General features: G+C 38.8%; 1 protein-coding gene across 1 annotated transcript in view; it reads left to right on the forward strand.

The window, feature by feature from the left end:
• The window catches only part of GUCY1A2 (guanylate cyclase 1, soluble, alpha 2), a 153,118-nt gene that overhangs the window by 7,228 nt on the left and 118,279 nt on the right, over nt 1-27,611 (forward strand). The window contains exons 4-5 of the mRNA XM_009890928.1: nt 1,074-1,195; nt 14,234-14,952. Coding sequence (XP_009889230.1) covers nt 1,074-1,195; nt 14,234-14,952 — 841 coding nt within the window. The remainder of the gene's footprint in view (nt 1-1,073; nt 1,196-14,233; nt 14,953-27,611) is intronic.

The raw sequence follows: 27,611 nt of genomic DNA on the forward strand, positions 1-27,611 counted from the left end.
GCTCTTCCCAGTATGCTTTACTCCCCATGGAGAACCAGTTTCCCTGTTGGGGGGAAACCCGATGTGAGGCTTTGAATCCTCGGTAGTCCTTTTCCACAGGTGCTGGCAACCCAGGTGCTGAGATTTTGCAGGCATTAACCAGATGAAGAGTCCAATCCTTAAAACTGCTATTCAGGATTTATGAAGTATGAACAAAGTATGAAAGCATAACAAAACTGTTAAGAAAATACTCATTAGATAAGCTTTTCTATGTTTGAGCTAAATCAATTTTATATTTTGCCAAGTGCATTATCACTCTGCTGCAATATTTTCTTCACTTGTATTCCCTCTTCTGTTGTCATTATCACCTGCATAAAGCTTTGTTTTAAACATAGTTTAAGCTTCTGTTCTGTTTCTGTTTAATTAAGGAAAAACAATCCAGCAAAGTTAAATCAAATAGAATAATTTAGATGGTAGCTGCTTTCTTGCTGATTAGACCATAGCTCTGTGCCTTTCATCAGTGGTGGAATTCTTTTACATTTTTTCTTTATCAGGCTATAGCACAAACTTTATTCTTGATAGCGTAGTCAATTGCAGCTTGACATCCTTCTTTCTGATGAGATCTGTTCAGAAGATAATGCACTGAGAAAGCTAGGTTTTATACTTGCAGTGCTTATGTAATGTGCTGTGGAAGATTTATTCTTCTTAATAGATACTCACCATAGCCTCATAAACATCTTGCTTGGAGTTTACTGTAGAACTTTGTTAGAGACAACACCCCCGTGGGAATGACGTGTAAGACAGATGTGTCTGATACCCTTCCCTTATGCTTCAGCCTGTGGTACTATTTTAGTCTTCATTCTCATTACAGATAATATTCCAGATTCTAGTATAATAGTTGAGATACCCAGGCTACTAATGTGTTGTCATCTGTGTGTGATAATGCATGAATGGAAAGGGGGTGATGGAGGGGAGAAGAGGGAAGAGACAAGGGAGGCTAAAGGCATCCTTTATCACCACTTCTGAAAGACATTTGTGGACATTGCATTTGTAGAAAGATAGGCTATAACTTTTTAACTTTTTTTTTACTGTAGTTACAGGGATGCAGAGAAGAACTTTCACAATATATCAAACAGATGCTCCTATACAGACTGCTCTGGCAATGAAGAAACTGAAGATGTCTCAGGAATTCTCCAGTGTACGGCTAATGTACTTGGTATGTATTTTTTGAAGGGAATTTGTTTCCTTTAGTTGGAAGGAAAGTTTACTGACCATCCTAATACCGACAAAGAACCAAGGAATGTTTGCTCCAACAAAGGAAATTTAGGATATGGGCAGCGACATATCAGTGTGCTGTTACTACATCTGTCTCCTTTTATACATATATTTTGTGCCTTTGAGACAATCCAGACTGATTTTTCAGTGGAGTCAGTGGAGGTGTATTGTGCAATACCCAGGTTAATGTCAGTGATTAGAGAAGTTTCAAAGGCTTTGAGTCCAAATGGACTTGCATCTGTGCAGGCCTTTGTCTTGGATTTATCTCAAGTGGTTTTATAGGGGTCCTACAGAACAATAGACACTCTTGTCACCTCTGGGCCTGGTGGATAGAGAGCTTGAGAAACACAGAGCAGGATGTATCTGAGACATGAAACATTCTGGAAACTTACATTCATATTGAAGAATGTTTGCTGCAATAAACTTTTAGAAGTGTTGCATGTCAAGATGATACCGTCCATCACTGAAGTGCAATTTTCTTAATAGGTGTCAAAATTAGATATCTGGCTATTGGCTATTTATATGATCTATCCAGCTTATTCTCCATCCCAAGTTGTTAGTAAGCTTTACTGCTTTTCTGTGTTGCTGATAAAAATATGTCATAAAAGGAAAAAAAAAAAACAACCAAAAAAAGGTGCAGAGCTTAATACTAAGAACTTAATTTTTGACTGGGGTTGTTTTAACTGTTTCACTTCTGTGAAACTGATCGTCTTCCTTGTTTTAGAGTAAACTGTACAGATTGAGCTTTAACCACTGGGCAATTGTCTACATTTTACAGGAAACTGTAAGGAGGCAAAATAGTAACTCCTTTTAAAGATAACTGTTTCAAAGCAATAATTCCGGATTTATTTGTGATAGTCATTTGCAGTGAAGCAAAGCTGACGTTACACAGCTCTACTTCCAGGACTGTAACAATTGACAATAACTCTTTAAGTAAGTTCTAAGACATGAAGTGTTCTCATGTATTAATTGTATGCAGTTACGCCATCTACTAACAAGTAAGTAATACCAATGGGGTCATATTGTTTGCTGTGTTTTTCAGTATTATGTGTATCTGGGTTCAGTCCTGAGGTCAAGTAACCACAGTTGACAGTGGCTGAACTGTTGTAGCTGTCTGTGTGCCCACTGCTGTGTAGCATCAGCTGTGGAGCTCTGTCATTTGCCATCTGCTGCTTTCATAGAAGTTGGCAAATGGAGACTTGTTGCAGTCTTTTCTCTGTGGGAAAAGCCCTGGGGGGTAGCCAGCAAGACGGACATGGGGCAGTAGCAAGTCCAGGCAGCAAAGGTGGCCAATGGCAGCCTGGGCTCTATGAACAGGATCAGAGATACAGGTTGAAGGGACTCATTATCCCCTTCTACTCAGTACTTTTAGATCACATCTGGATTACTGAATCCAATGTTGGGAGCCCAAAACCGTACAACATCACGGGGGCTGTAGCACCTGCCCTGTGAGGAGGAGCTGGGGGAGCTGGGCTTGCTCAGACTGGAGCACAGATGGCTTCTCTGGGGCTGTGCTTTTTGCAATATGTAAACCCTCTTTGCTCTTCCATTGGAGGTCTCAGTAGACTGCTGAAGTTGGAGTGGAAGGCACAAAAGATGGCATTCTAGCTCATAGTAAGTTTCCTATGAGCTGGTAATATAAAGGATAAACCTGCAATGTTTTTATGCAGTTATGCAGTTAGAGAGACTTTCTTAACAGGAGGCACAACACTGAAAACTGACCTTGTATGATAATTAAAGATGTTATTTGCCTTCCATGTCAGGGGAATATGGTAAAATGATATTCTGGACCGTTGTATCCTGCTGAGTTAAAATCCTTCTGGAGGTATAAGCATTGCATGTCTGTCTTTTCTGTCTCAAATTGTTAAACAGACTTGGTACCCTCTGTGGAACACCTAACATGTTCTAGTTGAGAGATGACTGTGTTTCACTGACATTCACAATGCTTTTTTTTGGTGTCACGTGCCTTATTCTGCAAGATGCTAGGTGCTGTCAGGGAGGTTCTGAGTGCTTTAACTGCTGCTGGGAAGAGATGTTACTTGGCACTTTGCACATTTGGTCATGGAGAGAATTTAGAACAAATTGTAAATATGTCCAGTATTAGTTGTCATACATTTTTTGTTTGCATTTTTAAATAATTGAATGCTAACTCTCAGAAACAAATGCTATGAGTGATAAGGCAGGACTCATGAGAAGTAAAGACTTTTCATGTTATCATGTGCATATCAATGTTATAAAAAAGCAAATTAGATATTCGGTACTTATTTCACCATGACACAAAGTATGTGTTCTAAGAAATAGTTATGAATAGTTTTTCATCTTCAGAGTGCTTTTAAATCAATATGTTAGTCCTGGTCCCTTAGCAAGGCTGAGCAATGTACAGCCTGTTTTCTCAGTATCATCCTCGTAGTGCATATGTGTCAGGGGCAGATTGGACTGTTGGGATCGAAGTGTAGGGGTAATGTCTGGAGGTTAGTGTCTGGGGAATTATTAAAGTGGACTTTGCTGAAAATAAGTTTGCAGAGACTTACTCTTGGAAAAGCTCACCTTTAATGAATGAATTCGAATTCATAGCAACAAAAATAATTTCAATGTGAGCAAAACACTGAGATAATTTAAAAGCAGTACTTCTTTCCTCCTCCTTATGTGAGAGAGGAACATAAGGCAATGAGCAGTTAAACCAGCTTCTTCATTTTAATTTTAGCTCCTATCACAACAGGTAAATAATTAATGGTGGCTGTGTAATTAATTTTCACATACGCAGTTATTTTTCTGGCTGAATAAGGCTTAGTGAGAGCCACTTCTATGCAAGAAGGATGTAGCCACTGGGGTGTGTACCTAGAGCAATTGGCATTGGTAAGACAGCAGACAAGAATGAATCTGACTGTGACGGAGGCTAGAGAAACTATTGAACCACATCTGGCTCTCAGCTTATTTATATGAGTGGTAACATGGATTTGCTGTCTAGGGCTGGAAGAAAGTGTTTCCTTAAAGGTGCTTGGAAGCAACCTCTTGCTCTCCTACCTTAGATAATGCCAACATGATTCACCTTCCCTGACCCTCTAACTGCCTCTAAAATAGTCACTTGGCATTCCTTATTCATCAGAAGACAGCAAATGCTGAGATCATTAGTAAGCTCGGAAGATTGTAAGCAGATGCTTCGCACCATGGTCCTGGTGCTTACACTGCTCACAGCGAAGTGCTGACTGCAAGCTGTACGCTCAGCTCGATGCATGTGATTTATCATGTATGAATACTGGAATTTTCCTCCTGTCAAGTCATCACTAAAGTGTAACACCATCTTCCTGCAGTGGAAGGACCTGATTCTCTTAATCTCCCTGCTGAGTTGTTCCTGCTACAAGTCTAGACATCAATAGAGCTCTTCCTGCTTTAATCCACTGTAATTAAGGGAGCCACGACCACCACACACACATACTGCAAACCATGTTTGATACCAGATCAATGGCACAGCTTTCCTTTGTGGTGACAGCTTCTGAGGCTGGAATATTTAATTTAACTTTTATCCTTTTCAAAATAGTCTAGACAGCTTTACGATGGACTCTGCTTTCTTTAATTGGCACGTGCACACTTTTAGTGTCCTTCATAGGCATATTATCCAAAGGAAAAACAAGTGACAGCATATTGGAAGTTGGGAAAAAGCAAAGAGAAATTCTAGCTTCTAAAGGGAGCCTTTGTAAAGTTCCTAGTTGGAAATAAAGTATTTCAAAGAATAAGCACTGGTATGTTTTATCCTGTTGACACAGATAATACTTTTAGCTGGCTAGCTAAGCAGTGTTCAGAGCAGATTGGTGTTGTTAGTTTGAACTTATTGTAGAAATAATGATAAGAAAAAGATTCCTATGATGAAGTATATTATGTGGGTGACTACCACATTCCTTTATTAGGTGACTATAAATTTATACTGAGGTACATTAGAGAGAAAAATTGTATCTGAAGAGATTTCTTATTTCACCTTGGACAAGTTTTTATTCTTTTTGTGCCTCAATTTCCCATCTGTGTAATGGAGATAACAGTGTTTGTTTTTTTTTTTTAAATTCTTTAAACCATATGTCAGTGCTGTTCAGATTTTAACCTTCTCAAAGCAAAGATGTTTTCATACCATTTGTACGTTCAGCATTTTGAGCAATGACAGCCAAATCTTGTTTGGGACTGCTTTTGTCCTTGTAATTTAAAATAATTTGATCTCAAGTAAGATTAGAGTGTCCGTTTTGATTTAATTGCAGCTGGTCAGAATAAAGCAGAAGAATTCCAGGTAGTTCCAAATTAAAACTTTGGCAATAGGAAAATAAGGATGAAAACTTTTTAAAATTGTTAGTCTGTAATTCCTACTGTAAGGAATTTATTTGGGGGTGTAAACACTTCATGACCTGTCTCCTGCTTATCTTTTGGGCAAGTATTCCAAGCAGGTCTGTGGTACTGAGCTTTACGAAAAACCAGAGAAATGCCCGGGTTTCATTTTTCAACCCCACTGCATACTTCTGATGTGTCACATGATGTTTTGCACATCCCAAATGCTCAAACTAGATAAACATTGTATCGCCTTCACCTCATGTCCTCCAAAACCTCTGTTCAAACGCTGCACACAATTAACATACAGCCTTTGTGGATGTGAACTATTTTTCACTCTTCTTTCAATCCTTCACAAAGAAAAAGAAAGGGATTTTCATAAAGAGAGTTACGTCTTTTCCTTTAAATGTCACCAGTATTTTCTTTGGAGCTTCTTTGCATCTTGCTGAGAAACTCTATAATCTATTATAAATTTGATAGTAAAACTAACTGATACCTGTAAAAAAATCTGTTGTGCAAAATTTGCAAAGCAGAAGTAGATGCTCATATCCAATCTTTAATGACATGGAAGAAATGTTGTTGCTGAAAGCCTCTTTGTGTATTAGACTACAGCGTTTAAATTGTATGTACTGCAGCACCATGCGATATGCCCTGCATAAATAACACTTGGAACACTGTGGGTGCACTGCCTGAAGTTACAAATGCACTTGGATCAGATAGCTGTTGCAACAAGGAGGTCTGGACAAATAATTGCACCTATCTGTCTTTCCATTACTTAAGATACAGAAAATAATTCTCATCCTTTTTTTTTATTCAATACATTAATTTATGCAACAGAATTCTTTTTCATCTGTTATAAAAATTTGGCTCCTAAAATCTTACTACAGTTATGTCATTTTCCTTAAAAAATGCACAGTGTATGTCAATGGATGCTAAGTCAGCTCTGCATGTGGACTTAAATGTATTGCAATAATTTTTCCTGTTAGGCATTCTTAGCTTACAGGTTAATAATAATGCTCATCTTCACGATTTTTCTTTTGAGAGTGGTATGGGGAATTTGCTTCTCTGTCATTTCTACACAAATATCTTTCTGTGATTCTTTCGTTTGGAGGATGATATGCCACAGTGGTGAGGATTCCTGAGTCCCTTGGTGATAAATTATGTGGAATCCCAACCCAGAGCCCTCTCCCGTCAGGAAGATAAATCATGTTTCTGGGTTCAGCCTCCCCAAGACACTGAGGAGGTTGGTATAGGGGTTTAGAGAGCTCTTGCTCTGGGTGACATTTGCTTGTCACCACCAAAGAAGATATGTGCTGTAGGCTGCTTTATATAGAGCAAATCACTTCATGCCTAAATATATCTTGCAGGGCTGTTCCTTCATCTAGTGCAAAGGGCATAATTCTATAAAAGTCATTTGTTCTCTGTACATTTGTCAAAGTTGAAGATCTGCGTTTCCTTTATGAAACTAAGAAAATGTCAGCTCTGTAGTTAAAGAAGAATAAATTTGGGATCATTCTGGTAGCTATTAAATAATAGCAGCACATTGCTGCTGAGAAATACTACATTTGAAGAGGCAGAAAATACACTGAAAAGGAGATGGCAGGACAGATCTTAGCCTACAGTGAGATTAGACCAGGGGATGAAATTGGAAAAGATGGACAAAGGTTTGGCATACTGACAGGTGCATAAAAACTGTAAATGTTTATATATGTAAAGTACATAAATAGCTATCACTTTCCTTTTCGTTTGAGCTAAGAACTGCAGATAGTCATTAGGATACAACTAATTTAGGATACACAGCCTGATTTATAATTAAAGTTGTTGGTTTACAAATAGTGTAAAAGGAAATGTTACATGGCCCAGAGGACTGGTGATACTAATGGATTTTAATAATACTTGGAACTCTGTCCTGGGGGGGTCTAAGCTATACACACAGGACTCCTATTATTTAGCAGATGTTACAGTGTGCTGGCAATACAAAAATAATCTAAACAACAATCACATAATTCATGTGATTTCAAAACTGAGATGAATACATCTAAATTAGAAAAGGACAAATGTTTATACCAAATGGCCTTAGACGTCCCACTCTTCTCAGATCAGAGCTATTTATCATTAGAAAGCAGATGAACAACCAGTAGATAGCAAGCAATTTGAATTTATGATGTACAATAACATCTTGTAGAAGTCTATTTATAATGTAGAAGACATTGTGGGCATGATTCATTGACTAAATGTAGGTGTTTGCCATTATTTTAGGTGCTGTGGGGTATCCTGTGTGGCCTCTGTCAAACCTTCAAAAATGTGTAGGTCTCCCTTAATTCCCATATCCTGGCAGATATAACTATCTGTTAGTCCTTATGTAGATGTCTTGGATACCTTATGAAGACTCAAGTCACATTAGATTTCTATATTTGGTCAGCTGAATTGAGCCCTTTGTGTATGTGAGGAATTACGAGAGATGATTTTGCATTTTATGGGAAAAGTTTTTAGATTTCATTACAATTTTATTTTTTCCAAGAAGTGAAGTTCTGCTCCCTATGGCAACTCAAAGACATATATGCTTATTTTAGTGCAAAAGCAAATTGAAAAACTCTGTTCTTACTGCTGTTTGATCTCTAGAGTTAACACGAAATAAACTGGACCTGCCTTATTTTTAGGAATCCCCAACCTAGTGATTGCAGTTTTCATTTAATAAACCCTGTGCAAATCTAAGAAATGGGGTTTCCAAGTTGTGATGGGGGACACAAAATGATGATGTCTTGCTTCAGACAGCTTGGCTTTGCCTGCAGAATTGGCTGCTACTGAAAGCATTATATGGGGGAAAAAAAGAACATTGCCTATCTTAGTAGCTCAGCTGAGCTTCCTGTGTCAGTAGTTTAGAGCAGAATCTTTTACATGTATGCTGAGCACAGGTGATCAGGTCCTCACCAAGAAACGGTAATTACAATTATATTTCTAAGCATCATTTGTCAGAGGAGACCCTCAATTCAACAAGGAAAGAAAACGCCTCATTAAAACTGGATAAAGCACGTATTATAGGTGAACTAGTGTGAGGAATTCTTTCTAACAATAATTCTGATTTTTATTTTATGAAATCTTGAAAAATACACAGTCCCTGTATGGCACTGTAAGAGAAGTGTAGCACAAATTTCACAGTTGTGTCAAAACCGTATGTAAAGGCACAAAATGATGTTATTGTATTTATATAAAACACACTAAAAATGGTAATATAAAAATACTATCTGGATTCCCAGGATGATATAAATTCACTATTGTAATGAAGTAAGATCAAAGTCCTTTATACAGTAATTAGATCCTGTACTAGGCTCACTTACAAGCCAAATAATTACTCTAATGTGCCTTTCTGCATTAGCATCAAAACCTTTTTTATTGAGAGAATAAAAATTGCTTTCCGGCTTTCTGTCCAAAAGACTGCTTAAGGAAAAGATCTTATCCATGCCAAAAATCTGCTAATCCAAAAATATTTAAGAAGTATTTACTATAATTGAAGGTGGCAAATTCTGCTTCCGTCCACAGTATGAGTTCTGGAATTGCATATTGAATTTTCCTATCCCCTTAATATTTGACATTTACAGATTCTAATTGGGTATCCCAGAAAGAAAGGTATTTTTCTATGCCAAAGGAATCAGATGCTGGCCATTCTGCAGCCATTGTCTCCGTGATTTACTTTAAGGAGGAACTGGATGGGTTCTAACTGCTTCTGCAAGTTCTGTAAGCTAATGGATTACTTTGACATTTTTATCACATCATTCATCTTCTATTTGTTTCTGAAGAGCCTATGATTTGTGACTTTCTTTATGGAAACAGATTCCTATCTAATTTCCCCACTTAGTAATATACAAAATACAAATTCTGTACTTGTACTTCCTTGACGTTTTGTAGTGGGTTCGCCGTTTACAGAAACAGCTGAAAATAAAAAGAAGGACCTTTTACTAGCATGTTATTACAGGATGAAGTCATCTATTTCTGCTCTAGTTCAGTGAAATACTTAATTTGTACTTTGAGCCTATGCTTAAAGACTTGGGTAATTTTGAATCTGGCTCACAAGTATAGGATCTCTTCTCTAAATGTCTTCAAGACGCATTTTCAAAGGATAATAGCAGACTTTATATAGTACTTTTGTCATTGATCCCAAAGTGCTTTGTAATGGAGGCCCAGAGCAGTATCTTCATTCAATGGTTGCTTTGCCTCAGTATCCTTCTACAACGTTCATATTTTATTTCTCTCCAGTATGGACTAGAATAAAAATGATGTTGTAAGAAAAAGTAGCAAAAAGAAACTAGTAAAGAAAAAAATTATTAGAGTTAAGATGTGTGATTTGTCCTTTTGAAGAAGTGGATTAAGTGGTAGGAACACAGTAGATCACTTTTCCAAAAGGAAAGTAAATTGGGACTGATGATTTGTTAGAATTTCATTCAGTATATTAGTAGAAGGTTGGTAAACAACAGAAGCTTAAAATAACAAATGGCTTCACTTGAGCAACAGCAGAGAGTGTTGGGATGAATTTGGGCTTATTTTGTATCACTACCTTTCAGTGAAGTGTCTTGAAAGACTTTTTCCTACTTACTGATTGCAAGCAAGTGCCCATTAAGAAGCCTTATCTACGGTGGTTGCGGTCATGCATGAGGCAATATGGGAATGCAGTGGCCTCTGCATTTGGAGGTGCTGGGCATGGATACAGATCTCAAATATTTAGTTTTTTTCTGGGCAGCTGAATGAAAGTTTTGATTAGAGGTCTGTAGTGAAAAAGAAAGAATGGCGATGCCAGCTTTTCAGAAAGGAATAGCAAATCATCAATTTTGATGAACAGAAGTTGACTCATATTTTCAGTGCCATCTTCAATCTGAATTATTCCACTGCAAAACCAAAATGAAAACAAAATGAAGATGCAGAGAAAGAATTAAATGTGAGACGAGTTTGAAAAGATTAGACTGTTCATGCAGATGTATAACCTGAAGGTTATAAAGAAGATTATTCTGAAGATTTAATTTGTCTTTTCTCAAAATAAAAGAAAAAACAAATGAAATACTGAATATGCTGGAGTTGGAAATCATACCGAATGTAATTTTCAAAGGCAATAATTAGCCTGTGGAAGTCTCCAAATGTTGTACAGTATGCACTGTAGAGACAATGAGTTCTGGGAATTTTTGCAACAAGCAGGTTTTTCTGTATGTAATATAACTATCTCCTGATCTGGTACTTCCATGCACTTCAGTGAATCAACAAAACGTTTACTGTAGTTAGGGAGAAGCTTCCTCAAAACCATGGTTTTTTCATGATTTTCCATCAGATTTTCCAGTTTTTCTGTAGCATCTGATACCAATCATTGCTGAGACAAGATTTCAGAGCAGCTTAAGAGCAATCTGATGCAGTCTGACATTTTCTCTTCTTGTGATGATGATGGTAATTTCTATTGTCTCTTGAAAGCTAAACAGATAGAAGTATAGAGAAAGGGGTAGGGAGAAACTCCACAGAAGATATTCAAAAGATTGGGATCATTTATATGGTAGCAAGTGGAAAGGTTATGATGAAATATATACACAGTTAATGTTAGGTGTGTGCTTCTGTTCCTAATTTGTTTCAATAGGAGAGGCAAGAATAAGTAAAAATAAAGATTTAGTATTCTGTGCAACAAAATGTGCTGAACAAGATGTGATACAAGCACATCACTGAAGCCAAGAGCTTTGTAGAAATACAGAAAACAATAGTTTGTGCACTTTTGTATAATAGGAATTTAAGTAAAGATTTTTGATTTAAAGAAGCACCATGATGCTTCAAGAAAAATTTGACCTCTTATTTGTCAGGCTTAGGAAGAAACTTCCCCGATAGGTATGTTATACTTGTTTGGTTTAGAAGGTTGTTTGACTTTGTTTAATTTTCTCAGTATCTCATAGTGTCTATTATTAGCGAGAAAATTCCCAACTAAGACAGACCAGCAGTTTGGTCAAGCTTGGGCATATCCATTTTTCTATTCTGAGCTAATATAATTTTCTGCTGGTACTGTGTGTACAATTCAAAGCTAAAATATTTTTAAAAGTAGTGGCACGTCCTCGAGCCAGGTCCTTGACCTGAATTTCATAGCATAATTCATGTTGCTTGGAGTCAGTACCTTAGGTCCAGATTGACCGGCCAGTCCTCCAGGGCAGATGACAAGACCAGTCTAAGACAATCAGCAAAACCTTAGGCCGAATACTAAGATACAGCTCCTGCTCATGACAATGAGACGAGGCTTATGTGGCAGTAGAGTACACAAGTGATCAACTCTGCATACCCTATTTTCAGTTAGAGGCGCCAGGGCAACTGACTCTTTTACTGTAATTTTCTAATACACTTTAAAGACAACTCACCTATGCTATCATTTTGGGCAGCTTTGTGGGATGTTACATAGTTCTGTAACATTAGCTGGTCATTTGTATGAACAGCCCGGGAGTTTCTGATACTGCCCTGTTCCTGTACTTTCAGGACCTCTGCAATCTTACAGCCTTGGCTGCCCCTGCTAGACTCACGTTTACACACACACGTCTTCTAAAGCTACTCACAGTTCACTCTACAGAACAATGAGATTTAAAAGTATGCATATGTGTGTCTGTGTACATATGAATATGATCGTTTCTTAGCTCCTTGCTATTAATATCTAATTATGACAATGTTATTTGTATGGGTTAGAATTTAATTCTTTTTGGCTTATAGTAAGTATTTTATGGAAGATGTTACAATACTATGTTATGCAGACGTACTGGTAATGAGTCAGGAATTGGCACACTGTCCTCTGACTCAGGATATTAGGGGGCATTGTGTACCAGAGGTACTTTCTTTTGGCTTAACTGCAGATCTGACCATCTGTGGTCATAAAAGATCCTGGGAATATTTTTGCAATAACCTAGTTTAGTGACCAAATTTGATTATGAGCAATGGCATTTGAATGAACTTTCCCAAATTATTACTATTACTTCTTTTATAAAATATGCTTTGTCATGTTGTCATGTTGTCCAGTTTATATATGTAATTTTATGCATTTTAATCTGCTATTAATCATATTGACGGCCCAAACAAAGCTATCGTTGCAGAGAGTTTGCAAAGCTGTGGAATGCTCAGATCCCTTGTGAATATTGATCGTTATAACTATGCCTGTGTGCATAAGCAGTTCAGACACTGCCTTGAGATGATCAAAGGTTATTGTCTGCAAACAACAGATGCATGACTTCTTCTGCCCCCTGTTATACCTCTTGGGCATGAAAGTCACTAATCACGCTGTTCTTCCAAATTTAAAAGCCTACAAGCAACCTAAACAAACAATGAGAAGTTCAGTGATCCACTGGGATCTTACCAATGTTATAAAGCATGCTGAATACATATTAAAATAAAGGGTCTGTTATGCCCTTAGGAAATAAATAACTGCCCTTCATTTCTGTTAGAATTCAAGATAAATTTTAAGATGTTTGACTAGTTGACCAAAATGTGATTTGATTTCAATACACTAGAGGAACTATGTTGTTAATTCCTCTATTTATTTCCTTTGAAAACTCTTGCTGAATATTTGTAATTCACATACAGCTGACTCACACTTCTTTTTCTTCTATTACAGCTTAGAACAACACAAGCATATCTACTTAATTTTGTAACTTGACTATGTGATATAGGGATTATATACAGATGAAACTTAACAGAGCATGTCTTCCCTAAAATAAGACAGAGGAAAATGGTTAATAACCATCTCAAAATTATTTTTTCTAGATCATCCTTAAAATGGTAAATAACAAACTGGAGTAGGATTTGATGCACATTTGTATCCAGGGGCTTCCATCACTGATATTTTCTCATGCTTTCAGCAATACCAGCCTCATCACCACTGTAGATCAAAACCTTCTGAATTTCTGTGATGGAGACTTGAAGTGACGTTGTGAGAAATCAGGGAGCTGTCCCATCTTACTAGCAGTTTAGATCGCTCTAAGAGGCAGGGTTTTTTTAAAGATGTGTGAGTGTAAAAGCCTAAAATAGAAAAGCTTTGCTTTCCTTTGCAAGCAACAAAAAAGAAGTAATCATTCCTTTGTATCTTCTAGCAGTGCCCAATAGCTATGAGAAAAGTATTTTGTCTGAAAAAAACACCAAAACCCACAACCCTGCTCCCCCAGCTACTAAAGTGTTGTCTGACTGCAGAGCTTTACATTGTTTATTGAAAGCCAAAGAACTGACTTTGAATCCCAGTATCTTATTCTTCAAGCTGGTAAGAGCTGGATACTTCATTGAGGCAGAGAACAGAGGGGCTATAAAAGCAGAAGCCTCATTTGTGGCTAGGTCAACAGTGGAAGGTACCCATGGCTGGGTGCATTCACACAGTAGACTGCATGTGACATGCAAAAGTCCAGGAAATTATTATGTATTCTGGCTTCCAGCAGGGGAAAGGAGAGAGGCAAGTGTAAATCCTACAAGTACCTGGCTGGAACAGCGAGCTGAAAGCACGAGGACATAAAATGACAGGCAAAAATGACTTCTAGGGTTATTTCCAACCACCAGAGAAAACGTAGGTATCCAATGAAAAAGCCACTTTCACTGACTTGGAAAATTACTGGGCAAATAGACAACAAAGTAAAAATATGACACAGTGGCAATACTAAGTTGTTGATATCAGTGTCTCATTGTTCTATAGGTTTGAAGTTTGAGGAAATGCAAGAAAAGTTTGGGGAGGAATTCTTCAATATCTGCTTTGATGAGAATGAAAGAGTTCTTCGAGCTGTAGGTGGGACCCTTCAAGACTTCTTCAATGGCTTTGATGCTTTGCTGGAGCACATTAGAACTTCATTTGGAAGACAGGCCACCCTGGAATCTCCTTCTTTCCTATGCAAAGAGCTCCCTGAAGGCAATCTCATGCTTCATTACTTTCATCCACATCAGATTGTGGGATTTGCAATGATGGGAATGATAAAGGCAGCAGCCAAGAAGATTTACCGCTTGGAAGTGGAAGTAGAACAGGTCACTAATGATAAGTTGTGTACAGAGGGGACAAACCCAGGTAACTGCAGCTGTCTGACTTTCCTTATCAAAGAACATGAAAATGCAAATATCACAAAAGCACTTCCACCGGGAACTTCCCAGTCCCCCTTAGACCTGAGGATTAGCATCAGCACCTTCTGCAGAGCTTTCCCCTTTCACCTGATGTTTGATCCAAACATGCTGATTCTCCAGCTTGGAGAAGGTCTTAGGAAGCAGCTGAGATGTGACACTCATAAAACTCTGAAATTCCAAGACTGCTTTGACATAGTTTCTCCTAAAATCAGTGCCACGTTTGAACGAGTTCTCCTGAGATTATCTACTCCCTTTGTCATTCGGACCAAACGTGAGGATTCTGGCTCTGAAAATAAAGATAAGGTAAGAACCTTAATTTGGAAGAGGATATGTGTGTATGTGTGTGATGGGACAGGATTATTCAGAGAGAAGTAGCTCAAGTCCTGTGTACTCTGGAAAGCATGAGTATGCTTTGCAAACAGGGGCTAAGTGGTATTCCCCAGCCAAGTGACTATCTTCCTAAATTATTTATAAGCTTTGCCTGTGATGTTGTAACAAATTGTGACATTGCCATTCAGAAAATGCTGCTCTGTGGAGTTGAATAGTGCAGTTTAAATCAAAAGGGTGAGGAATTTTACAAAATGCCAGATCTAATCCTTAATTTCACTCCAGATATATTATAAAAATAATAGTTATTAAGCCATTTACTAGGGAATAGCTTTCAGTAAGTTTTCTGAAAGTCTCTCACTGCAGGGTTCACACTGCCACTTTATTATATTGGACTTCCCTATTTTGAAATAGTGCTTTCCTCTGTTTCTTCTTATCTCTCACGCTGCACTCAAGGGAACCAAAGCTGTAAGTGGTACCAAGTATCACTTATGCCAGTTTTAATGCTTTCCAGTAATTTAAATAGGCACTTGTCCTCCTACACTGCCTCTTCCCTCAATGTTTTAGAAGAAAGCTACCTTAACTAGTGAGCCCTATGTTGAGTTCAGCGCATCCCAGGTGATTAAGGTGAGAACATGTCTTCTAGAGTGGTTCTCTCCAAAGGTTGGATGGAGTTTGTCTCATTGCATATCCTTGAATTATGGGAAAGCTTTTTGGTGTGAAGTTGGGTTCTAGCTTTATGCACCAAGGTTCTTGTACTTAATGCTTACATTGAAAGCCTATGTGAGGGTGCCTTGAGCATACTACTGCCCTAAGTGAATAAATTATTGATTTTCAGGGTTTTTAAGATATAGCACCCAAGAATAGTCCATCTCAATAACACTGGATGCTTAGACACCTAAATTCTGCCTATGGGTGCCACGTTTACAGTTTAGGTGGTCTGGATATAGCTTGAGAAACTCCACCTCTGTTTTGCTACCTACACTGGGCCAGAGTTTCAGAAAGACTCCCATGGTAACAGCATATCAAGTTCTGGGTTCTTTTCAAAATATAGCCACTTCTGACAGCAGCAATGTTTCCAGCTCCTCTTTGGCACTGCTTTTTGGCACCAATAAACACGTTTCTGTTGCATTTTCCCCTGGAAACAACATGTTCCCCCAAGAGAAGCAAGCTAGTGTGTCTCATTTTGTATGAATTGATGTAATTCAACCTATTTAAGACCAAATGGGAGTTTATTTTTCAGGATCTGTCCTCAAAGTCACCCTATTGTTTAATTATGAAAAGGGAATGTTGTGTGAAAAGTTTGGAGGTGTTGCTTCTGAAATACGTTTCGGCACAATTGTTTCTCCTTTGAAAGAGGCTTATGCCATACTCCTTCCTCCCTCGGAGCCTGCCCATCCCTCGCAGTCACCTTCCCCTGCTCCGGGACAGAGTCACAGCCCTTTGACCATCTTCTGCTCTTCATGAATCTGCTGTAAATCACTCTGAAGAGGAAGAGGTTTGGGGGTAGGGGGGGGAGGACTTGAAAAACTTTTTTTTCTATCTAATTATGAGTTAAACGAATGAACAAAACATTCTTTTACGTGAGCACGTTTCATACGCTTGTGGCTTGCTCACAGGAGAGGTAGCAGGGATGGAGCTTGCTGGAGACAGGTTTTAGCAGCCAGTTTGGGAAGCAACTCTGATTTCAAAAGCTTGTTTTGTACCATCAGGCTGTGCAGCTCTGAGTGCATCCTTGCATCATTGCTGTGGTTTGTACCATGTGTCACTACGGGCGGGTAATGAATTGAATCAGTGGTTGGCCCAGCTGCCACTCAGGAGAGTGAGTGACCCTCTCTGTCTTACATGTGTAGAGTCAGATCCTGAACAAGTGTCAGCACTAGCACTGTAGTAGAAATCCAGATTTTCTTGAGAAGCTGGTAGAAGGGAATAGCAGAAAGGAAAGCATTTAAGAGAAAAATTGTTTCTTGAACAGTAAGGTGTAAATGAAAAAGAAAAAGGTGATGGAGAAGTGCAAGGGCTCTGAGGTAAATGTTGTGCTGCAGGCATGAGAATTAATTTGATAAAGTCACTTTAGCTGAAGTGGTATTTTCTTCTGACTCATGTGTTTTATAAGCACTTTCCAAAAGTTTCTGGTTTTGCGTAGTTAAATGAAGCTTTGTGAGATGTTAAAAGAAGCTCAGCATGTGATGCATTTTGCTAGATATTCCCCCCCTTTTTTTTTCCAAAATGAAAGGTTCCACAGATTCAGAGGTTGTGGTTGTCTTGCTTACACAGATTTTGAGAGGAGTGGCATGGCAATACTGTTATGTCATGCTCAAGTCCTTAATGTCTCCTGGATGAAAAAAATAGACTGAACCTTGGGAACTGCATGCTGTATTATTTTCCCAGCGCTCATGTCACTCATGTAGCTCATTTTGGAATTCTTTTCAATTTGCCAGCACTTGTTTGGAAGTTGAGTATTGGGCAGGTAGATAAGTGCTGTAAGCATGACCCTGCTCAAAAGTTGGCAGTAATTGACTTAGGTATTTCCCTATTTCTCTGCCACACACCTCTGTGCAGTTCATACTGGGATTACATCTCACTTATAGCTATTTATCTTTTTTTTCTTTTTTTTTTTTTTTTAGAAAATTCTGATTCTGCAATAACCTTAACCCTTTTCAGACTAGGTTACTTTAAATGGCAGTTGAAAGGATGCGACCCAGACAACTCTGCTGTGCAGTTTTGAAGCTGTTCAGATGTCTCAGCGGTTCCTCAAGAAGAAAAAAATGTTTAAAAGGGTTTGCAATGAACAGAGGACCTTTCAGCCTCTTTTCAAAGCACTTTTATCTTAATTTCAATACATTTGCACCTCTGTCTCTCCCTGACTCTCTCACCTGTGCAGAGAGTGTGTTAACATGACTGTTTCAGAGTTTTACTTGTGAAAACTGAACTGCTGAGACATGTGTGGTATTAACATTGCTGTCTCCCATCTAAGCTTCTGCAGGATTTCCACTTTCATGCTTTTTGTTGAAGTCAGTTCCTCATCTTTGGGAGTCACTGTTGTTTTTAAGGCAGATCATCTTTTACCATGTCTCTTTGTATATGCTATTGAGGTATCAGAAAGAAATTTTTCAGTATGAGGGTTGTGAGACACTGGAACAGGTTGCCCAGAGAAATCGTGGAGGCCCCATTTCTGGAAGCATTCAAGGCCAGGCTGGATGGGGCTTTGAGCAACCTGGTCTAGTGGGAGGTGTCCCTGCCCATGGCAGGGGGGTTGGAACTAGATGATCTTTAACGTCGTTTCCAACCTAAACCATTCTATGATTCTAATTGTTTTCACAGAGGTCCCCAATGGATACCTGATTCTGCTGCCTTAATGACTGTCTTTCTTGAGCAGCCTGATAACTTCCCCCTCACCTTAATGGTGAGACCTTGCACAAATCTTTTTTAGTTGCCACCAAGTCCACATTTCAACTTTTCATTGAAATTGTTCATAGGAATTTTCCACGTTGTCTTTTTTTTTGCAGAGAACAAGACAAAATGCAGCTGACAACCCAGCAGTAAGTTGTGTATGTAGCATAAGTGCAGGTGGGCTGCCCTTCCACCATTTCTTGGCCAGACAAGGGCTGGAAGCTCCTGATAGGTACTTCCTGAGTGCAGCCATTATCTGACTATACTAATGGCCGTCTGTGATGTGATGTAAATACTTGCCTCTTTGACAGTGCAATGAGATGGCTGGAGCGACTTCACTTTTTGGCTGAATGGGAAGACAAGGACTGACTCTCCTGGTTTTTCTCTCCTGGCTAATGTCCTCCTCACATGCCATTCCTGTGCCATAAGCGCTGGGCAGATCAAGAGGAGATGGGGATGCCCTTGCGGGGGTCCACCATGTCCGTGGGTCCTCAATCCAGATCCAAACTCAGTCCTCTCAGTGCACGAATTGAGAAGCCCTGCTGGTGCCTTCTGGTGCCTTCTGAAACTGTGACTTGGCACGCAGTTGGAAAGAAAGTTGAAAGTGAATCATGAAAGAAATTATTTGGTGCCCCGCCAGATACTATGCAGCTGTATTTTCCTTGTGCTGCTGCTCTCCTGCTCAGATTAACAGCTCTTTTCCACCTTTGAAATAAATCAGTTTTTATAAGGATACTCACTGGCCTTTGACTTACTGTTAGGCCTGCAAACACTTTACAGAACTTGTCTACGAATAAAGCTGGCTGCATTACTGCAGGTGGTCAGAATTTTCCTGGTGGAATGTATTCTCTTTGGATATGCCATTTTATTAAAATCACAACTTCCCCAGGAGTTTGGCAAAATATGTTCTGGAAAATTATTTGCTTTTATTGTGTTAAAATGTTTCATTCAATGATTTTAGATACAAAATAATTTTTATTAGGAAAAAGTTTTACATTATAAATTACAATACAATATTTGAAAAATGCAAACATTGAGTTTAACAAAAATAATCCTCTGGAAATGTTATATTGCAGGAAGTTCCAAATATAACATATAATTCAGATTTTCGAGAAACACCAACTCTGTAATGATAAAATGTCCAGCGAAATGGTAGTGTCAGTTTTTTATAGCTCTACCGAATGTGCAGGCTGTCTGAGCCAGCGCCTCATCTGTTGTCAGTGAGGAGGAGAGGTTTGTGGTCGATGAGCTAGACTGCACCAGCAGGCATTTGTCCCAGTGTAATGATTTAGATAAATGCAAAATAAATAAAAATAAACCAGTCCAGAGCCAAGATTAAAAAAAAAACCCTATATCTGGAAAATTAGATTCTAAAGTGTATGGATAGATATGTAGTAATTTGCCAGAGTTTTAAAAATGCTGTGTAATAAACAACTGTTCATTTTAAAATGTAGGCTGATTCAGTGGGGGCCAGTGGGACTCTCCCCTGTTCATTTCCATTGTTTTATTTAACTGTGGACTTACTCATCTAGTCCTTCTTCCATGTTGTGAGGAAGTGCCATCTCTTAAGTCAAGTATTTCTTTTCAGTCACTCAACTGTGTGTTTGCCATGTATGATCAGATCTCAAGGCCATCCGGTCCAGCATGCTGACTCTCACAGTGACCAACAGACAATGCTGCATGAAAAATATAAGAGAAAGTTTAAGCCTGTGAGTGCTCTTTTTTTGCGCAGCTTTTAGGTCTCCTAGGATGAAAGCGCATCCTTTTGCAGTGGCACCCGATAGCCCCCGCAGGAGCAGTCCTCCATAATGTTCTCTAGCACCTTTTGAACCAGGAAAGTTCATATGGTTGGCTCCTGTGGTATCCTGTGAATGTAAGATCCACTGTTTCCTAGAAACTCCGAAGATGATACCTCTCTGGTTGGTGGCTACTTTTAGCCAGGGCTGTGAGGACATCATATGCTGAGTGGAGCAGCTGGCTGGGAAGCCTGTTTACCCATTGGTTCAACAGAGCACTTTGCCGATGGGTTTGTTGACCATTGAAAATTGTATAAAAATAACACTTTTTTAAATCCAGGAAGGACCTTCTTCTGTTTTTTATATTAAGAGTCTATTCTTTATCTGCTGCTTTTTGTTTTTATTCTGGACCAACTGCATGAAATGAGCAGTCCTGACACTGGCAGGGTAATTTAAAACCCACCACCCACAATCTTGAAGTGTTTTGCTTTTGCTCTGTAACTGTGTTTTTCCTCCTCTCCTAATAAAATTCAAATGAAGTGGCCTAAAAGTCATTCTAGCATGAGGGACATCTGTCACTTACGATCTAGGAATTCTAATTTTTCCCAGAGCTGATTTATTCACAGTCAGTCAGCCTTTGATTCTAAGCTCCCATTGCTTTGCAGGCTCCTGGAGCTCTCAGAATCGCATTCTGTCTTCTGTTTCTTTAATGCTAATATCCCACCCAGTAGCTTGTCAAAATGTGTTTGGATTTTGATGGTTTTCAAGATGAGTCGGATTGGCTGGCTTGACTGCTTCTGGAGACTGTGATGGGTTATAAGCAACAATAGATGACATGACTCTTATCTCCCTAGTGGTTGTGCATTGACGAACTTTAATGACTCTATAAAAGTGTCCCAGAATTTTTAGTAGTTCTTCTTTAAGACAGGCCAGTGAAAATGCCATTTTAAAAATGTCTTCAGCCATAGGAGCGAAGAAGTGGTGTAACAATCTAAAGATAAAATACTCCCTTCTCTTTTCCATTAGCTGAGAACCAAAGAAGCTGTTTGGAAATTATTTTGTCAAGTGGCTATTAAAACAATTTGACTCCATGGTGAACTCTCCCCTCTTATAATTTGTATAATTTTTTATGATAAGGAAGCTGCTTGCACATGAAAACGTCCATCTTTCTCTATTTGATTGAAAGCTTTTGAATGGGTTTCTAAATTACACTATGTCATAACCAGAACAAAAAAGCGCATTTCATTAATTTTTACATTACATAATGAGAATACTCAGTCTGATTTTCAGGAATGCATCTCTCTTCTAGCGACTAAAATTAAGTATTGGTTATTCACAATACATTTTTATCCTTTTCCTCATTTGCTTATGTGAGTTCTTGAGCGACTGTGCTTTTTATGGCATCACAGTGCTCTAATCTGAATAGGTGTTAAATCAAAAAAAAAAAAGCCATTTTCCTTGGGATGGTTGAATTAAAGTATAAACATTCAGTCACTGCTTACCTTCCTCCCTCCTATCCTGGCACTTGCAACTGGGCAATGCACGCAGTCAAGCTAAGGCTTCTTTTCTGTGTCTCTTTGCAGAGGCTGAAGTGGCTTAGAAAGAAGGGGGAAAGCCGAGTGTCTCCCTGTGGGTTGAGTGGGTTTTGTGCGCGAGGTCCCACAAGTGCATAGGTGGGAAGTCAGAGGGTGTGGGAACACTTGGGTGTGACTCGGAGCATAAACGCTAAGCTTATTGCTCTAAGGGGCAGCAAATGCAAGGTCTGGCACTACCTGTGTTGGCAGCTTTCAGGTGTAAAGTCAATTCCACCCAGCAAATACCAAAACCTCCTGCTAACCCTGCTCCTGGAGCACGGTCCTTGCCTGAGAGCAAGCCGCAGTTACGCCAGGTTACTTGCAGAGTGGCCCTGCATGGCCGAGGAACGAGGAGAGTGGAAAGGAAGCTTTCCACTTCTCTTCACCTTAAATTTTGTCTTGAAACCTCAAATTATGACCATGAGATTCCCTTCTTATTTGGTTTTGGGTGTAGCTTAGCAGTTTTGGACCAGTTTTCAACTACTTGGATCCTCCAATCCTATCTCATAAACATCTAGTCTTTTGAGTTTATATTTTATTTGACAGCATGGATTGACTCTAAATAAGTTAACTTACTCATGCTCACTGTGCGTGCCTCTTGTCCTGGATTCTGCATGCTTTATTTCCACAGAGGCAAAGCTCTGAAGTTCTGGAGCTCTCCATGAAATAGGAACTTGCTGGTGTTTTGCTGGGCCCTGAACTCATGCAGAATAGACAGCTGACAGAAAATTACTTTGCCTGTGATTTGTACCTGGGTTTGATTCCTTTTATATTCTGGGAAAGTAGCTTAATCAGACATCATAAATATTGGAGGTTATAAGACTCGAATCAAAAGGAATGCTATTATGAAGTAACACCTCGTTTATTTTGCATGTTGCCCCACTAGGAATAATTAGCAGTAGTATGAAAGAGTAAGATAATAGTGATTTGCAAAAGTCAGGATTTATAAAAGTGACCTGCAAAAGCCAGGTGCTGATTTGCTAATACTTCGGTGCAGCGTTTCCATTCTTTTTGAGCAGCAATGGCAATCTCAATGGATGTAGAGTGGAAAATGGCATGACATGAGTAAGTTTGACTAGGTCACGTTTTGCTGCCTTTTAGTCTTGCCAAGGATATGCGATATTTACCCTGCTCTTTTCTCCAGTCTTCCAAGGGCAGTGACTGACAGTCTCAATAACAGCAGATCACGTATTGCTAGGCAGGCGGTCCATGCCAGCAGTTCTAATCATCTTTTTAGCACATGTTTTGCACTGATGAAATGGTGTGTTGAGGAGCCAGGAGTACTCGCTTGGGAAGGATGAGCCTTTCCTTTGCAATTCTTTGCACTGCTGAGGATGGAGTCATCATTCAAGCGTACAGCCCAGCCAGGCAGACCAGTAGTTGGATAACTGTGGATTTGCTACCCTGGGAATATTCCTTCGTCACATGTGGGTTTTTAGGACATGCTGAGACAGAAGTTATCTCAGTAATCAACATGTTAGATGTAGGAGTTGCATAAACCACAAAAGTACTGCTTAGAGGGAACACAGGGACATACCCAGGTTCTTCTGCCTGTGCTAAGCCATCATAGAGAAAAAAAAAATAAAATGCAGAGTTTTGTAATGTTCTGTCTTGAGGATTCTTCAAATTTTGTAGTTTGTGTCATTCAACTTTTTTTTTTGGAATATGCCTTTTATAATGGTATATATTCACATTCTCTGCAGCTAAAACTATCTATGATACATCTCTTTTTAAGAAGTATATAACACCCCCTCATATCATCATGATTTAAAAAAGTTAAATGAGTTAACCCATAAAATAATATTTATATTATTTGTTCCTGTCACTAACCTTTGGGTTTTGTAAGTGAGGACTTAGACTCAGTATCTAAACAGAGAATTAAATGTTCTTTTTTCCACAGACCCAGAACAGACATGTAAGATACTCCTAACACATAATTTTCCTCCTGTATTGGTCCAAAACAGAATAAACTTGTTCCTCTTTGCAGATTGCAAACAAATAATAAACATTTAGTACTTTGACATGTCAGAAAGAAGTAAGCATTTTAAAATTCAGTCCCAGGTGAGGACACATTTAAATATTATTTTGAACATTTTAACCAATGCAGTTTCTATCTGCCTTGTGAGTTTCATGTATTTTATGATACTTGTTCCTCTACTTCTTTCTTTCTAAGAACTGGAATTGATCTTCTTGTTCACACTGGACAGCAGCTTTTTCTATAATGATTCTCAGTCTGCTGTGGGACCACTAGCAGAGCAGGGTTTATGCCAGTCTGTCAGGAATATAAACATATTTGATTTTATTTTTCACATCACCTTTCTTTTTCTTTGAATATTTAGAGATTGGATCCTTTTTGCCCTATCTATAGGTCCAAAGGTGTTGTGCCTAGAAAGTACTCTTATGAACATGTAGTTTGATCTGCATAAATAAGTATTTTAGCTATTAATTGCTATGCCTTTCTGACAGAATTTTCCTAGGAATATTCCAGTGCTTTAGTGGATTGCTGTCATGTCTGGACTTGTTGAGTCTGATTATGTCACATCTCAGTACTTCAGTCTAGCACTTCCCTCCTCAAACATTGAACTGGTAGCTTTAAAAATGTCTGTTCTCATGAAAATATAGGTCTAGGCGATCCTCCTTAAGCCAGTACAGATATTATTGAAGTGTTTAAAATAGATGGCTTAAATTGACAGGTTGCAAAGATAACTGCTTCTGAAAATTCATAAAATAAAAGCTTAGAGTGTAAAAAGGTTTGGCCTGTACTGTGTTTGGGAGAATTTGAAGAATCACCCCAAATTTGCAAGCAATCTGTTAATCTGTTTTTTTAAGCAGGTATTTTAATGGGCCAAGGTGTTCACATTGAGATGACTTGGGAGGCCTTCAGTTGTGGCTGTTGAAGGGCCAATACACCTATCACAAAATAAAAGCAAAGGCATGCTCAATGGTCTGAGGGAGAAAGAAACTGGTCAGACTGACATGTTTTTCATTCTGTGTGTGGTGGGGGTTGGGTCCTCTACAACACTTTGGCCTGTTCTGCTGTTTTGGTTCTGCTTGAGAAGGGAAGGTCGTTGATACTGAGACATGTGCACCAGAATAGGCATGAGATGTGAATCAGGGGACTCAGTTATGTTCCCTCCTTCCACTGATGCCGAGGATCTTTGCCACTTACGTTCATCTTTTAATCTTTCCTCCCATAAACAGTGTTGGATGATTTCAATTGTCCAGTAGCTTCTCCTTATCCGCATGACTTCGCTCAGAAAAGGATGATATTAAAACCAATCTTACATGATAGAGCACAAACTGACTTTTTGCATTAGTGTAAAACTTTCATGGGGAATGCCCAATGAATTCTAAATTAATTCTATTTTTAAAGTTTTACTTAAATATAAAAGAATTACTGCATTTTTTTGTAAAACCCTTGGTGCTTTCTGCTTTGTTACCTCAAAGGCATCCAGCAGAGGGAATGTTTGAATTGATTAACAGAGCCTGGGGATAATTCTTGGCTGTGCTTGCTGTGGCTCAGAGTTCTTTGCAGTACAGGCTTCTGGATGACTCCCCTGTGAAAATACTTTCTGCCTCCATGGATATTGCACCTGGCAAAAGTCAGGCAAAAGGAATGAAGAGATCCCCTTTTCCCAGAGTTCTGTTATGCCAATAAAGGAGAGCTACCAAGAAAAGAACAGGAGAGGCTGTTTATTTCAGCTCCACTGAAACCCAAGGGGAAAAATACCAGTGCCTGGCAAATATTAAAGGAGATACTTCATATTGGAAGATCTTTGATTTTTCAGCTTCATTGAATTTTATTTAGTTTTTCATTTTAAACGAAAAGTATGCTATAAAAACACTGACTACGGCAACAGTGTCAGTGCTGTGCAGACAGGCAGTACTGTTTAATTTTCATGTGAAAGAAGCATGGAACATATCATTAAAAGGGGATCAAATTTTGTCACTCAGTGGACTGCTCATTCAGTCTATTTCCTCTTTGGTCAGGAAGGCTTCAACTTCAGTTATTGGATAACTTCTGTTCTGTGTCTTGAACATTCAGTTTCTGGCATTTGTTCCTGGGAATATAGGGATAAAATAGCTGAGAATATTTTCTGTCATCCAAAAATGCAGAAACATCTGAGAGGTTTCCTAGCTATGTTCAACAGCATCAGAGGGTCCCGGAAGGCTTTTGGAGCCATTTTGGGTGATGGGGAACTCCACAGAGAGTTCTGGTGACATGGGAATAACACTGACAAATCCATAAACAGTATTTAAAAATAACTGACTTATTTGCTCTGATTCTGTTTTTTCCCATAGTGTCATATAATCATATATGGGCTCACTGAATGTGATGAATACACCAGAGTACCATACCAGTCAAGCAGGACTTGAAGGACCATCCTAGGAGCCCACTGCTTGCACTGTCCAGAAATTCCAAATTTTAGTAGAATATTCTTTGAAACAACTGTAACGATAAAAAAGCATTCATTCTGAAAGTATTGCTGTAATGAGGTGTGCCTGAGAGTATGAAAGCAAAGAGAAGTACCAGCGGATATGGTCAGGATCTCCTGACCCCTAACTGATTAGATAAATCAAGTTACAATTCTAAAATAAGTATATCATCCTGATACTGTGGGACCAAAATCTGTTACCTTTGCTCAGGATAAATAAGGTCTTACTTCTTGATTTGTCTTGCAAGTTACCATCAGCCCAGTTTCAACAGAATTACTCTGGGAGAAGGGTGCTTATTTTGAGTAAGGAGAGCAAAATAAAGCCTAATTTGACATTAAATGCAGAAAATAAATTTGATGACTGCTCCTACAAATGTCTTGAGCATGAAACTCTTTTGGTAACAGAAGCTGTCCATATGGCATGTTCAGGGAATTAGACTTTTATTTCTAAATAGGAGGTGTTAACTTCGTCAATACTGTATCGCTGCATTTTTTTTAGTTTAAAAGAGAGGCAATCATAAATAATTATCTTCTTTTTTTTAGAAAAAAAGTCCTTTTTCTCTAAAAAAATGATTTACCATTCAACAAACTGTAACTTAAAAATTGTATAAGCTTTATCTTTTTGTATGTGTTAATTTGATTGACATTTTAAGACTCATGTCTATAGTCACTGTAGAAGTAGAGACTGTAGTATTCATTATGGGAAATGTCCACAAAATTACAAATGAATTAATCAGAAGAAGTGACTAACACATTGTGTTCTACCTATGCCAAAGTATAGCTCTACAAAATTATGAGATGAAAGAACTGCTTTCACTGGCAGATCTTACAGTGAAGTCGCCAGATGCTGGTCTGAGTAACTAGCGGGTAAGGATATAAATTCTGTGTGAAGTCAAGGAGAACTTGATCAAGAAAACAGGACAGATCCAAGATTTTGTCTTAAGATGTTTTAGTCAAAATAGATATATTAACATTATTGTTAATACTATCTTAATGCAGGTGTCATTTTACAGTTTTACATTTTACAACCTGCAGTCTGCCAAGGGAAGCAACACCTGAGTGAGGTGTCTGAGATGAAATGACAGTATCTTGTGGAAAGGTTGATCTGTCGGTTTTTTTTGTGGTGCAGATAAAAATGTCCTCTACAAAATACTCTATCACCAAAAGCTCTTGGTATTGAAAGGACATGTCTATATGGGAATAGGCTTGCTGAGTGAAACTTTGAAAGACATGTTAGCTGGTTGCTCCTATGTATTGAACTCGGCATTGGCAGGACTGGCCAGAAACACAGTGGGTGCACAGATAACTGTAAAATACCCTGTGGGGTATTCTGCTGGAAAATGTGAATGAGCTTCACCTCTAAACTGGTCCGGTGTGGCCAGCTGTGAATGAGGAGCCAAGTCACTGCTGCTAGCGTGACAAGATGCCCAAGCCATGCTGGTGCCAGGGGCCGTTCAGACGAGCAGTGCTGCAGCTTTGCCTGACGGTGGGTCAAC

Source organism: Charadrius vociferus, unplaced genomic scaffold (assembly GCF_000708025.1).
Source record: "Charadrius vociferus isolate BGI_N301 unplaced genomic scaffold, ASM70802v2 scaffold118, whole genome shotgun sequence".
Lineage (NCBI taxonomy): Eukaryota > Metazoa > Chordata > Aves > Charadriiformes > Charadriidae > Charadrius > Charadrius vociferus.